The sequence below is a fragment of the Canis lupus genome, chromosome 9 (genome assembly GCF_011100685.1).
Source record: "Canis lupus familiaris isolate Mischka breed German Shepherd chromosome 9, alternate assembly UU_Cfam_GSD_1.0, whole genome shotgun sequence".
Lineage (NCBI taxonomy): Eukaryota > Metazoa > Chordata > Mammalia > Carnivora > Canidae > Canis > Canis lupus.
In genome coordinates, this window is record NC_049230.1 from 47,413,969 (window position 1) to 47,428,628 (window position 14,660).

The following is a 14,660-nucleotide window of genomic DNA, read 5'->3' on the forward strand; positions in this document are numbered from 1 at the left end:
TACAATATTTTTTGAAATAATATAAAAGAAGGATCTGGAGCAGCTCCACTGCAGCAGGCTCTCCTTGGAAGGGGAAGCGTGTGGTGAGGTCAGCACAGACCCTTGCCTCTTCATCTCAGCCACTCTGCTTTACTATCTTGGGCCACTCCTGGCGTCAGCTAACCAGCCATAGCTAAGGGAAAACAAGAATGGGAGAGGGGCCTCAGGGACACACAATCCAGTAGGCAAAGACTTTTCCAACAGTGCCTGTGATGCAAGTCTGGGCTTCATGTCCCAAAGACAATCATTCCAAAAGCCAGAAGGGGGGTGGGTGTCTTCTTTTCTTATTTGGAGCCCAGAGCCACCAGACTTTTTGGGTGTCTAAGGTCCACATTTACTTTCCCTTTGTTTACAGGTGAATCACAGAGGAGCCTACTGACCAGGATGCTGGGCTACTGTTCCTTTTCTTTTTTTTTCCCTCTGTCTTTTTTCCACATTTACATTTGTGAGTGGTTCCCTAGCAAGTCTCTTGGAAAGCACGGATTTGGGATCCAGTTGATGACTCTTGGCTGAATTATTAGAGTATGCCCTGAAGGTAGGTTCTTGGTCAAGACAGTGCCTTGGTCAAACAAGCTTTGCTTAAAAGCTGCCCACAAAACTGTCCAGGAAGAGGATGAGCCAAACGTCATGTCAGGAATGTGAATTAGATAAAATTTCCAACAGTCCTTTGGCCAAAGAATGCACTAAGACTCCCTCTGGTTAAGATTTTTCTGGAGCATGACCAGTGCTGCCCCCACAGCTGCATCCACATCCTGCCCAAAGGACACTGGGAAGGGAAAAGCCCTCTGCACCTCCTGCTTCAGCACCTCATTCCTGGACAGCGCACTCCCACTGCCAATCACCCGCTCCACACCCCATTCCTTGAGCTGTTGAAATGGAAGCATGGAGTGCAGGTTTTGGACAATGCCTCGGCACAGGGCTCTGGTCACATGCCCCAGGGTGAGATCAGAGGAAGAGATTCTGGTCACTGAGGCTAGCTGGTCCGGTAAGTGCCTCTCCCCCAACACCGTTGGAGTGATAGTTAGGCAGGTGTCTCTCTGCTGTGCAGCTGCCTGGATCATGCGTGAATACACAGTGGATTCTTCAACTTCTAGACCTTCCAAAAACAGAAAAGACCTGTGTGAGTTCATGCACCCTTTGGGATAGTCTGAGACAATACAGAACTCTTAGAGGGCAGGGGTAGATCTACTTGCTGCTCCTCCTCACCATGGCTAGCTGTTTCCTGGCTCAGGGACTCACATAGTCTAGTTAGCTATGCTCTGCTCCAGACATCAGCCAGCTCTCTCACTGCAAACCCCAGCCTAGACTTCAGGGAGAGATCTTGTAAGTGTTGCTGTGAGCCCTAACTATCCCACAACTAAGCATCCCACATCTATGCTCCCAAGGGAGGCAAATGCACACACTGATCAAAAAGCATCATCACAACTACTAGTAGACTTATTAGCAGTGTCAGAAACCCCAGGACCACAGCGCTGATGGCAATCTAGCCCAGCCCTCATCGGAGGTTGAGAACCACCAGTCTAGACCAATGCTTTTCACATTTAAATATGTATATGAATCACTTAGGGATCTTATTAAAAAGCAGTTTCTGACTCAGTGTGCCTGGAGTGGGCCCTAAGATTCTGTAGTTGTTATACACTCCAAGAGGAAGCCAGTGCTGCTGGCCCAAGAACCACATTTTTGAAGTAGAAGGTTCTAGACCAGTGCTTACCAACACTTAAAGGCATAACAATCACCTGAGGAGCTTTTATAAAATGCCTACCCCACCCTACCCCATGGCCAAATCATCAGCATTCTGCAGGCAGGACTAGGACATCAACATTGTTTTTAAAACTTCACAAGTGTTTCCGGTGTGCAGCCAGTGCTGAGAGCTGCCACCCCAGAGTTACCATGAAGTTTCATCAGCAGCACATTTAACTTATACAAACTCAACTATACATACTTGAGGATGTGAGAGAGAGAGAGAGAGAGAGAGAGATAATTTAAATTTCATAGTCAAAATGTGATCAGAAAAACTCTAGTTAAATATGCCAGAATCAGGGCACCTGGCTGACTTGGTCAGTAGAGTATGTAACTCTTGATTTCAGGGTGGTGAGTTCAAGCCCCCTATTGAGCATAGGGCCTACTTAAAAAAAAAAAAAAATGCCAGAATGAATATTAGTGTCTTCCCCCACCTTCTAGAAATTCTACTAAAATCTCAGAAAAATCACATGCTTGGTGAATAACCTAGCACATGCATACACATATATAAATCTGTAGGACTAAAGCCTTGGAAAACTGCTGGTTCAAAAGATATGCACATCATATTCCCCTCCTTAGAAGCTGGACCAATACACACTATTACTGCAATGTTTAAGAGGGATTATATCTCCATATCCTAGGATCCCTCATGCATTGAAAACTTCTAAAAAATAGATAAATAATATAAAACCATGAAACTAATGGGGAAAAAGAGAAAGGAAATGAAAAAGAAAAAAATGGATCAAACAGAAAGCTTTCAAATAGAAAAGCTCCATCTGGCTGGCTCAATTGGTAGAGCATGTGATTCTTGAACTCAGAGTCATGAGCTTAAGCCCCACATTGGAAGTAGAGATTACTTAATAAAAAAAACTAAAAAAAAAAAAAAAATAGAAAGCAGAGAGACTAGGAGATACAATGATTAAATGCAATGTGGTATCCTGAATTGATTCCTGGAACAGAAAAACGACATTAGTGGAAAACTGTCAAAACCCAAAGAAAGTCTATAGTTAAAAAGAAGAAAACAATGAACAATGTGTTTACATATCCTTGATAAACATTGCCAAAAGAATGTTAAGGAAATGTTAAAATAAAGTGTTCTTCCTCACTGGGAAATATCTGGACCATGAACCCAGCTTCGGGGGGCACCTGAGGGAAGGTGTATACCAGCTGGAGGCCTGAGAGATCTGGTTCTAGACCTGACTCTGCATCTCTTGACTTACCACCTCATCCAAATCTATTGGTGGCGATTAAATGCTATGAGTTGCCAAATATTCACATCATAGGCCTAGAACCACAGACCATCAGAGCTGAAAAAACAGAAAAGGGAAGGGACTTGCCAAGTCCCTTAATGACTTAGGACAGAGCTGAGAACTGAGGCCACTAATTGGGTATACCACTACACTATGCTTATTTAACAAGCAGTTATATCACACTTATTATGGGCCAGACATCATTCTAACTGCTTTGCAATATAACTTATTTGATCCTCGAAGTCCTTTGAGGTAGGTCTAGGATAATCCCTTTTTCAGATGAGGAAAGTGAAGAATAGAGAGGATAAGTAACCTGCCGAAAAGCACAAGGAAGTAGCAGAGCTGGGATTCAAATTCAGGTCACCTGGCTCCAGAGTCCCTGATCTAAACTACATGGGAATCGAACTCCCTGTTTTCTAACTTCTGGAAAATAATGCAAACCTAGGGTACTCTGAATAGAGAGAGAGTTTTATTTTTTTATTTATTTTTTAAAGATTTATTTATTTATTTATGATAGAGAGAGAGAGAGAGAGAGAGAGAGAGGCAGAGACACAGGAGGAGGGAAAAGCAGGCTCCATGCCGGGAGCCCAACGTGGGACTTGATCCCGGGACTCCAGGATCGCGTCCTGGGCCAAAGGCAGGCGCTAAACCGCTGAGCCACCCAGGGATCCCTGAGAGTTTTATTTCTATATGTTATGCTTTAATATTTCTATTTCTGGTTAATAAATATAATACCTTTTATCTCACTAAACCTTACTGTATTTGCATCTATATATTTTTTAAGACTTTATTTGTTTATTTATTTATTTATGAAAGAGAGAACACAAGACGGAAGGAGGGGCAGAGGGAGAGAGAGAAGCAGACTCCCCGCTGAGCAGGGAGCTCAATGCAGGGCTCCATCCCAGGAACCTGGGATCGTGACCTGAGCCAAAGGTAGATAGATGGTTGAATGACTGAGCCACCCATGTGCCCCACATCTGTCTATCTACCTATTTATTTATTTTAGAGAGAGAGGGGATGAGCAAAAGGAGAGAGAGAAAGAATCTTGAGCAGACTCCCTGCTAAGCATGGAGCCCGCTGCAGGGCTTGATTCCAAAACCCTTAGATCATGACCTGAGCCCAAATCCAGAGATGGATGCTTAAGCAAGTGAGCCACCTGGTGGCCCTATTTATTTATTTTAGAGAGAGAAAGAGTGCACATGAACAGGAGGAGGGGCAGAGGGAGAGAAAGAGAAAGAATCCTCAAGCCAACTCCATGTCAAGTGTGGAGCCCTAGAGGGGACTCGATTCCAGGGCACCAAGATCATGACCTGAGCTGAAATCAAGAGTGAGATGTTTAACTGAGCCACCTAGGTGCCCTTGCATCTATATATATATTTTTAATCAAATTATATAATTGTAGAAATTTCACAAAAGTTTAAGTTACATATAATATTAACCTTCAAAGTCCTCAGATACATCTTCAAAATATGTCTTCATATGTCAAATATGTCAAAATATGTCTTCAAAACAAGAACCATGAAAATGAAAAAGACTTCTTTTTGAAAGGATCTTACAAAGAAATCCATCTCTTTCAGGTGTAAAACTAACAGTCACTTTGGTGTAAAGATAAATACTGGTCAACTCTGCCAACAATTGATAGAGCCACCCAGTTAAACCAGTATCTAAACACAGGGCTTGCCTGAAGATTCGTTTTTTTTTTTTTTAAGATTTTATTTTTTTATTCATGAGAGACACAGAGAAAGAGAGAGAGAGAGAGAGAGAGAGAGAGAGAGGCAGAGACATAGGCAGAGGGAGAAGCAGGCTCCATGCAGGGAGCCCGATGTGGAACCGGATCCCCGGTCTCTAGGATCAGGCCCTGGGCTGAAGGCGGCACTAAACCGCTGAGCCACCCAGGCTGCCCTTGCCTGAAGATTCTGATGACTGGTTCTGCATCTTGAAAACCTTCTCTGGCTCAAGGCTAAACAAAATCAGAGTTCTCTTCTTTTAATGAAGCATTCCTGAGGGGATCTCAGCAAAAGGGGCAGAATTCCCTGAAATCCTGACACCCCTGGCCAGCCTGAAAGGACTGATAGGAGTCAGGAACACTTGTCTGCACAACTAGCTCACAACATGAGCTTCCCATGTGTTCTCTCTTGCCTGTGCCTCACCTTGTCACTATGCTCAAAGTTTCCTGGAGTGACCCTATTCAGAGCTCCTACAGGTAGGCCAGTGCATCTAATGAACACAATTTCCCTAGGCCTGCATGGCTGATCAGAAATTTCATTTCTACCTTAAGTGCTTGGAAATGGAACCTCTCCTAGAAGGAGGTTATATATTTCTCTGTAAATGAAGAGCAGAGAAAGGCCCAATCTATTCTATCCTGAAGAAAGCAGGAGGACATCAGATTCCCAGGGATCCTTTCCAAGAAAGGGAGTCAGGAACTACTTGTCAGGAATAAGTGCTATGAGGATCTTATAATACTATAAAATACCAGGAGTCTTTTCATTCATCCATGTTTGATCATTTTATTTTCAGATGTCTGTAGTCATCAGAAGGAAAACCTTGAATGCAAGGGACAGTGACCTACTAACAGAGAAAGTAACCAGTGGGCAGGGGAGAGCCAGGAGACTACTATGACATTCCAAAGTCAAAGGGGGAAGGTGCCCCCTCAGAAAATAATAAGTGACAGCAGCTCAGAAGATGAGAGGAAAGAAGGCTCCAAACCCAGATCCTTAAAGAAGGAAGGAATGTGCTGGAGCCTGAATGGGTCTGACATCATGAATAACACAGGCAGCACAGACACTGCCAATAGGAAGGACAAGCAGAGAATACATCACGGTGTGGGCAACGTCTTACCTAGATCCATCATCCACTGTACCAGCATGTGGACAAACGTGGCCAGCACGTTGCCCCCATTGAGTGATGCTGCCACTGCCAGGTAGGTCCTGTCAAAGTATGGGAAGTAGGTAACAGGAGCTGCAGGGTCTGGAGTCTGCGCCGGCTGGAATCCAGAAGGCATGGAGGTTGCCAACTGAACTGAGGTGCTGATGTTGAGAACTGTGGTCCAAGGAAAGCAGAAGTTAGGCCTGGCTGCCTGGCTCAGGCATCATAGGTCACAAAGGGCAAGGGAGAGTATGCTGATTTAAAAAATACATCTTCCACTTGATGGGCTGAGCACTGGGTGTTATACTATATGTTGGCAAATTGAACTTCAATAAAAAAAAAATAATTTAAGAAATTTTTAAAATTTTTAAAAATTAAAAACAAAATAAAATTTTAAAATATGTCTTCAAAGGGATCCCTGGGTGGCGCAGTGGTTTAGCGCCTGCCTTTGGCCCAGGGCGCAATCCTGGAGACCTGGGATCGAATCCCACGTCGGGCTCCCGGTGCATGGAGCCTGCTTCTCCCTCTGCCTTTGTCTCTGCCTCTCTCTGTGTGTGTCTCTTATGAATAAATAAATAAAATCTTAAAAAAATAAAAAAATAAAAATAAATATGTCTTCAAATTCTTTAAGACTCCTTTCAGGAGGTAGAGCCTTATTCCCCCCACTGCCTGAGTTTGGGCTGGCCTGGGGGACTTGCCTCTGATGAGGAAAATAAAGCAGAAGTGACCCTGTGTGATTCTGGGGCCCAAGTCATAAAAGGCACTGAAGCTTCTGTCTCAGATCACTTGCTCTGGGGAAAGGCAGGCACCAGGTCATGAGCAGCCCTGCAGGGAGGGCCATGTGGCAAAAAAAAACTGAGGCCTCCTGACAAAAGCCCCAGGAATGAGCTGAGAAGCTGATCCACAGGCCTGGTCAAGCCTTTGGATGACTGCAGTCCCAGCAGAGCAACAGTGTGATTGTAATTTCATGAGAGACCTTGAACCAGACCATCCAGCCACACCCAGATTCCCAATTCTCAGAAACTATGAGAGATAATAAATGTTTGCTGTTTTAGGCTACTAAGTATGGGAGTGATTTGTTACACAGTAATTTACAAGGATTTGCAGCCCAAGTATTTGACTTTCTGGGGAGGTCTCATTCATTTTCAGCAAGTGCCACCTCCTTCTCACAACCATGGTGTTTTTCTTAACCTCCCTCTATCAGCAGGAAAAAAGCTCCCAGACTCAGTACAGAGGGGATGATTTTCTCCTCTATTTGAGGCCAGGGCCTGTGGACCGACTATTCCAGAAGTCTCTTCTCTTCCGTTTCTCACAAGACCAGGCCAAAAAGCCTGTTCTTCTCAGTCTGTTGGGGTCTAAAATAACTGAGGTCAGCATGTAACTTTCCTATCTATAGAAGGTTAGAGGCAAGGAGGCTGAAAACAAGTCTCAGAAAGCCAATAATCTCTACTGTCTGCCACATCAAGCCTTTCACCATGACTTTTTTTTTTTAAGATTTTATTTATTTATTCATGAGAGACAGAGGGAGAGAGAGAGAGAAAGAAAGAGAGAGAGAGAGAGAGAGAGGCAGGACTCCATGCAGGGAGCCTGACATGGGACTCGATCCCAGGTCTCCAGGATCATGCCCTGAGCTGAAGGCGGCGCTAAACCGCTGAGCCACTGGGGCTGCCCCTTTCACCATGACTCTTTACCAGAAACAATATGCACTCATTTCAAGGATGGAGAGGCCAACCAACTTTGCCCATGGACACAACAAAAGAGCACAGCCAGCAGCCCCAATCTGGAACCAGAGACTACAACCAGCTCAGTGAAGAGGGAACCTAATTCTTACTTTTTCCCATTTGAATAGCCCTCACTTACTGTACGGAAAGCACATTTACATCCAGGTACAGGACAGTCCTCTGTCAAGGAACAGCCTACAATTTGAAAACCACCAGGATAGAAAAAAAAAGAGCCAGGTTCTTTACAGGCACCATCCCAGTATGTCACCAAAACTGTCCACGAGAAACATTTCATTGCCCTCATTTTGGATGATAACAAGGGCTCAGGAAGAAAAGCAACCTATCCAAGGTCATACCAGAAGAAGAAGAGGGCTAAATGCTAACCCAGGCCAGTAGGCTGGACTCCAAAGCCCACATGAGTTCCCTGACATTCACACTTTGAGATGAAAGGCTATAAGGCAAGAAATGGTATATTGGGAAAATTAAAAGTCACAGAATAAATTTAGCATATTTTCCTGGAGCATTGATTTTAGTTGAAAATTTGGGAGAAAAGGTTTTGAACAATTTTTGGCCTTAAAAGATTTTAACACATGTATGTGCAAACAAAATTGGCAGAATTTCACTTTTCCCTTACAGCTAATTTTGAATTAGGAGGAATTACTACCCAAAATAAGACAAAAACAGTCCTTGAAATGTTATTTCCTAAGGACATCATAAAATAGGAATAAACTGCATAGAGAAGGCTGGTCAGAATTTTTTTTAACTCAGGGTTGAATTGTTGTAGTTCTAACTGATGGAAGAAAAAAGATCTGGTAACAAAGAACTCAGGTAAGGGGATCCCTGGGTGGCTCAGCGGTTTCGCACCTGCCTTTGGCCCAGGGCGCGATCCTGGAGTCCTGGGATCAAGTCCCACGTTGGGCTCCCGGCATGGAGCCTGCTTCTCCCTCTGCCTGTGTCTCTGCCTCTCTCTCTCTCTCTCTCTCTCTCTCTCTATGTCTATCATAAATAAATAAAAATAAATCTTTAAAAAAAAAAAAAGAACTCAGGTAAGATGAATGCATTCCCCATTCCCCTTGATAACGAGGAGGGGCTCTCCAGAGTGGACCTACTCAGCCAGGCTTCCATGAGGATAAAATGAAACCCCCATTCTGCAACTACCCTGCTTGGGCAGGCAGGCCCCACTTCTCCCCTAGCCCAGGGAGGGGCAAATGTGCTCCATGAGCTAAGAACGGCTTTTACATTTTGTTTATATAATACTTATTGAGATATAATTCACCATAAAAAGCAAACTTTTAAAGGGTATAATTCAGTTGTTTTTACATTTTGTTTACATAATACCTATTGGGATATAATTCACCATAAAAAGCAAACTTTTAAAGTGGTTTTCAGTGGTTTTTAGTATGTTCATGATTGTACAACCATCACCACTATCTAATTTTAAAATGTTTTCATTACCCCAAAAAGAAAGCTTGTATCAAAAAAAAAAAGAAAAGAAAAAAGAAAGAAAGCTTGTATCCATTAGTACTCACTGCTCCCGTGGCCCCCAGCTTTCCATCTCTATGGATTTGCCTGTTCTGAACCTTTCTTAGGAATGGAACTGTACAGCACGTGGCCTTCTGGAACTGGCTTCTTTCATTCCTCTCTTTTACTCCCAAGTGTGGCATTTTAGCTATGTGGATAGATCACATTTTAAAAATCTATTTATCAGTTGGTGTGTATTTGGACTGTTTCTACTTTTTGAATTATGAATTATTATACATAATGCTGCTAAGAACATCTGTTTGAAGTGTTTCTGTGGACATGTGTTTCCAGTTCTCTTGGGTGTGCACCTGGGAGCGGAACTGCTGGGTCACATGGTAAGTCCGTGTTTAACTTCTGAGGAACTGTTGAGTTTTCCGAAAGGGCTGCAGCATTTTCAAATCCAAGTGGCATGTTCTTACATTTTTATTTTTTTTATTTTTTTTTAAAACAATTTTTTTTAAATTTTTATTTATTTATGATAGTCACACAGAGAGAGAGAGAGAGAGAGAGAGAGGCAGAGACACAGGCAGAGGGAGAAGCAGGCTCCATGCACCGGGAGCCCGACGTGGGATTCGATCCTAGGTCTCCAGGATCGCGCCCTGGGCCAAAGGCAGGCGCTAAACCGCTGCGCCACCCAGGGATCCCATGTTCTTACATTTTTAAATGGTTGAGAAGAAATCAAAAGGAGAAGAAAATTTCATGACACATGAAAATTCTATGAAATTCACATTTTAGCATCTATAAATGAAGTTTTATTGAAACACAGCTATAGGGGCAGCCCCAGGTGGCCCAGCGGTTTAGCGCCGCCTTCAGCCTGGAGTGTGATCCTGGAGACCCGGGATCAAGTCCCACATCAGACTCCCTGCATGGAGCCTGCTTCTCCCTCTGCCTGTGTCTCTTCCTCTCTCTCTCTGTGTCTGTCATGAATAAATAAATAAAATCTAAGAAAGGAAAGAAAAGAAAGAAAAGAAAGAAAGAAAGCTATAACCCTATTCATTCATTTATGTATTGGCTATGGCTGCTTCCATACCCCAACAGAGTTGAGTTGTTATGACAGAAACTATATGTCTTACAAAACCTAAAATATTTACTATCTGGCCCTTTACCGAAAAGTTTACCAAGCCCTTCCCTAGCCTGCGGCCTCCACCTCACTGTGACTCTCTTACACCAAATACAGAAAGACTCTACACTTCTAATCAGATCGGATGGAACTTTCATTGACGAACACACAATAACAAACACCCTAATCTACTCATCTATTTTTTTAGTCATGGAGTTATACAGAAATCAGCCAACTAGAGAGAATCATTTCCTTTACCTGGCCCTAAAGAGGAAAAGCACAGACTGTGGTCAAGGACCAAACTTCCCCTGTTGGGTTGTAAATCCCTAGAGGAGGGGCTTCACCTTGGAGGAATGAGGTGGGAAACATGTTTTTCCATGTTTACAGAATAACAATCAACAGAGTGCTGAGGCTGCTGGTTACATATGCCCCTTGGGCTCTCACACAGAGCTGGAGCTTAGGAGGCACCAGCAGAAGTCTGAGGGGCAAACAAAAGAAAGACTTACCTGCATCTGTCCTTTTGGCCATACAGGAATACACGGAGGCCTGTAAATCACCCAAGGCCACGCCCACCGGTGTCCCCTTTGGGATTTCAAACCAGGCACGGGAAGTTCTGCCTGCCACACTGCCGGCCTCAGCGATGTCTGGGAGCAGGTGGACAGGAAAGCCTGAGGCCCTCAATCTGCAATCCAGAAATGGGCAGTGCACTTACTCAGAGCTGGATTTTTTTTGGTCTTTGTTGTTTCCAGGAAACTCAATGAAGGAAAGCACTATAGGGTACACATACGAGAAGGGAGGTTAGAATCCAGTGTTTTCACAGAGGGCCTCTTTGGCTTTTTTAAACCATGAGAAACAGACTTGCATTTTTTAAAAAGTAAACACTGGCTTTCAAAAGCATGGCATTGGCCTTCCCAGAAGAAGACAATCAGTTCAAGCCGGAGTGATCAGGAGAATTAGATAGGAACCAGATATCATTTCCACCCAGCCTCCTATGTTTGAAAGACACACAAATACTCTACAAAGCAGGCGGGGTGGGGGTGGGGGGTCAGAGTTTCAGCACAAAGTCACAGTTGGTTATAGCACAGGCCAAACCAAAGTCAAACCCCTCAGTTTCCTGAATACCAACTGCATTCATCACTCAGGGTTAGTAAACATGGGGCTGTTTTTATAAAACATGCTTAGAAAGTCCTTTACCTGAACTACCACATGCTTTTTGGTTTTTTTACAGAGCTCAGAATTTGGACCCTGAAGGAAGTGAACTTAGAGGGCACTGGATTTCTGGATCTGAAAAGGCAAATGAATCCTTAAAAAGAACTTTTAAAGAAAGACATCCCTCAAAACTACTACTTTCATTTCTTAAGCTTATTTTAAATTTTCTTACACTGAAAGCTGTTCTTTGAAATCTGCAGGCTAGGTCCAAGTCACAGAGTACTGGGGAGGCCAACCTAGGTCTGGGCCAATGTGGAGGAGCAGGACAGCATGGTGTAAGGGGTACCCCCTCCAAGGGTTCACTCACAGCCAGGCCCACCCATGCCTGGTGACTGGAATAGGCTGATAAGACAATTCCTGGCCTTCTTGGAATCCTCCACTATTATTCCCAAATTGGAAAGCACCACTATATCTCTCACATTAGAGCTTCTGGCCTTTAGCCTAGAGTCAGCCTGCAAGGATATACTCACATCTCTAAGTTCCAGCTTTGGCTCTGAGTGTTGAAATATCCCCAGCTAGCAGCATTCTGGTCGCACATCAGGGATCTTGGCAAGCCACACAGCATGGCAACCACATAGTCATGGATGGTGCCAGCAGCATCGTAGGACTTCAGCAACTCTGGGCTAGTTTTCATATCAAAAACAATTCACAGTAGTCTAATAATAACTTGAAAGCATATACTATACCCAGCTGCAGGCAGTGGACTAGATGTGGCATAAGCTGGGTGGGAGCAAGCACCCCACGTCGTGGCTCCACAACAGCTGAATCTCCCAGGGTGAGGGCCTCCCAGCCACTCAAAGCAAAGCTGGCTGGAGTCCGCCTTAGGGGAGTGGTCTCAGGGAAGGCAGCACCATGCTTGAGAAAGCAGGATATTGGCCATTCTTAGCAGCTCTGACCCCACCATGAACTTACACACAACCCCTTTGCAAGTACCTTGCTCTCTCAGCCTCTTTCTTTCCCCCTCTGATTTAGAATCAGATAACCAACAAAGAGCCTTCTGAGAAGTTAAGCAGTTCTAGACCAAGTCTAGGTCTTGCGACCACATCCTTTGCCAGGCCACCTCGCTGAGGGATATTCCAGCAGGTGGAGTGATGTGGACTGGCTGGAGATATAGCCCTCTGGCCACTCATTTCCCTGGAAATGCAGCACCCAATTCCAAAATCAGTTGTCCGTACCTATTCTTCAAAAGCCAGAAGATGGTTGCACAGCCAAATCCTGAGGCCACACTGAGATGGGACTCTGGCTGGGGCAAAGAAGCTAGGAACCCGCTGCTACACCGGCCATCCTGCCATGTGACCAGGTGGCTCACGGCTCCAGGCTCAAACACAGGAGAAACTCTTCCCTCTCTCCATTCACAACCTGGAACAAAGGCGATTATCAAAAACAGAGTAAAGAACAACTGACCAGCAGCAACATGTCCTTGAGACCACTCTGCTAGGGAGGTTACAGCATGACTTTATCACCTATGATAATGCTTCATTCACACACATGTGTTCTGATATCAGGGCACCTGGGATCTACCACCAATGGCTGTGTGACTCTGGCCAAGTCACCTACTCCCTCCATTCATTCCACTTCTATGTTCCCTTTAATTCCTGTTTTTTTTTTTTAAGATTTTATTTATTTATTCATGAGAGACATACAAGAGAGGTAGAGACACAGTAAGAGGGAGAAGCGGGCTCCCCATGGGGAGCCCGATGCATGACTCGATCCCAGGACCCTAGGATCAAGACCTGAGCTAAAGGCAGACGCTCAACCACTGAGCCACCCAAGTGCCCCCCCCCACTTAATTCCTTTTTTAAAGTTGATATTATATCCCCTCCCACCCTGTAAGAAAAGAAATTTGGTACGCCTTCAAGTCCCCTAGTCTCTGTCCTTCCAACCCTTATCACGATGATATTACCTATACTTGATTCCAGATGATGATGGATATATTTCCTCTTTTCCTTTGGTCCTAGGTAATTGATTTTTAGATATCGAACTTTACTCAGGAATCTGGCCATCTTTACTTATCTCACTTATCTCTGGAAATCTTCTGGATTTTTTTCTCTGCTCTTATTTAAATATTTTACCCAAAACTAGTTCCAGATAGTTTGTTCTATGACAAAATATCTAAAGGCCTATATGGCTCAAAATATTTTTTCATATCCTTGTATTTGAAGGACAGTTGTAATATTCTAGGTTCTAAGTTCTTTTTCTTCAATACTTAAAAACACTTTGTATATTTGTAATAGATTACCACAAATCCTTGCTACTCCTTCCATTAAGGGATAGAGTCTAAGTCCTCTTTCCTTATCTATGCTGGCTGTGATGATTTGCTTGACCAAGAGAATGTAGGTGGAGTGAAATCCTAGGACTCCTAAGGTTAGGTCAAAGAAGCCTTGCAGCTCTCACCAGAGCCTCCTAGAGTACTCACTCTGGAGGACGCCAGCCACTCTACTTTGTATCATCTACTTCTACAGGCAGATTGAGCTACTCTACATGGGGTTGACAGAGGTTGCTCTGGGGGAGCAAATCTGTCCCACTACCCTGAGGCTGCCATACATGGAGAACTCACATGCAGGAATCTAGGAGGCCATCCTCAGCTGAGTCTAGACTTCCAGGCTTCCCCATGAAGGCATCAGGCATTGAATAGAGCCACTCTTGAATCCTTCAGACCAGTCTACTAGATGAATACCACTAAGCAACCTCTGTCAACCCCATGTAGAGTAGCTCAGTCAGATTGTAGAAGTAGATCATACAAGATATGATAAAATCCAGAAAGGGAGACAGAACATAAAGACTCCTCAGAAAGGGAGACAGAACATAAAGACTCCTAACTCTGGGAAACGAACTAGGGGTGGTGGAAGGGGAGGAGGGCGGGGGTTGGGGGTGAATGGGTGACGGGCACTGAGGGTGGCACTTGACGGGATGAGCACTGGGTGCTATTCTGTATGTTGGTAAATTGAACACCAATAAAAATAAATTTATTATAAAAAAAAGATATGATAAAATCGTTGCTGTTTTAAGTCACTGGGTTTTGGAGGTAGTTTGTTATGCAACAATAAAGTACCAATATACAGGACGCCTGGGTGGCTCAGCGGTTGAGCAACTGCCTTTGGCTCAGGCTGTGATCTCGGAGGTTCCCAAGATCAAGTCCCATATCAGGCTCCCCGCAGGGAGTCTGCTTCTCCCTCTGCCTATGTCTCTGCCTCTCTCTGTGTGTCTTTCATGAGTATATAAATATAAAATCTTTAAAAAAAAAAAAAGAACCAA

At 44.1% G+C, this 14,660-nt stretch overlaps 1 protein-coding gene across 9 annotated transcripts in view; it reads right to left on the minus strand.

Annotated features, from left to right (window-relative positions):
• Window positions 1-446: 446 nt before the first annotated feature.
• Window positions 447-14,660, minus strand: part of SHPK (sedoheptulokinase) — a 40,458-nt gene continuing 26,244 nt past the window's right edge. For 8 of the 9 annotated variants that reach the window (XM_038548555.1, XM_038548550.1, XM_038548551.1 and 5 more), the window contains 5 exons: window positions 12,581-12,764; window positions 11,876-12,028; window positions 10,703-10,878; window positions 5,868-6,068; window positions 447-1,135 (listed from right to left, as the gene is read on the minus strand). In XM_038548555.1, coding sequence (XP_038404483.1) covers window positions 723-1,135; window positions 5,868-6,068; window positions 10,703-10,878; window positions 11,876-12,028; window positions 12,581-12,764 — 1,127 coding nt within the window. In that variant the 3' untranslated portion in view covers window positions 447-722. The remainder of the gene's footprint in view (window positions 1,136-5,867; window positions 6,069-10,702; window positions 10,879-11,875; window positions 12,029-12,580; window positions 12,765-14,660) is intronic. The other variant, XM_038548548.1, reaches the window with a different exon arrangement.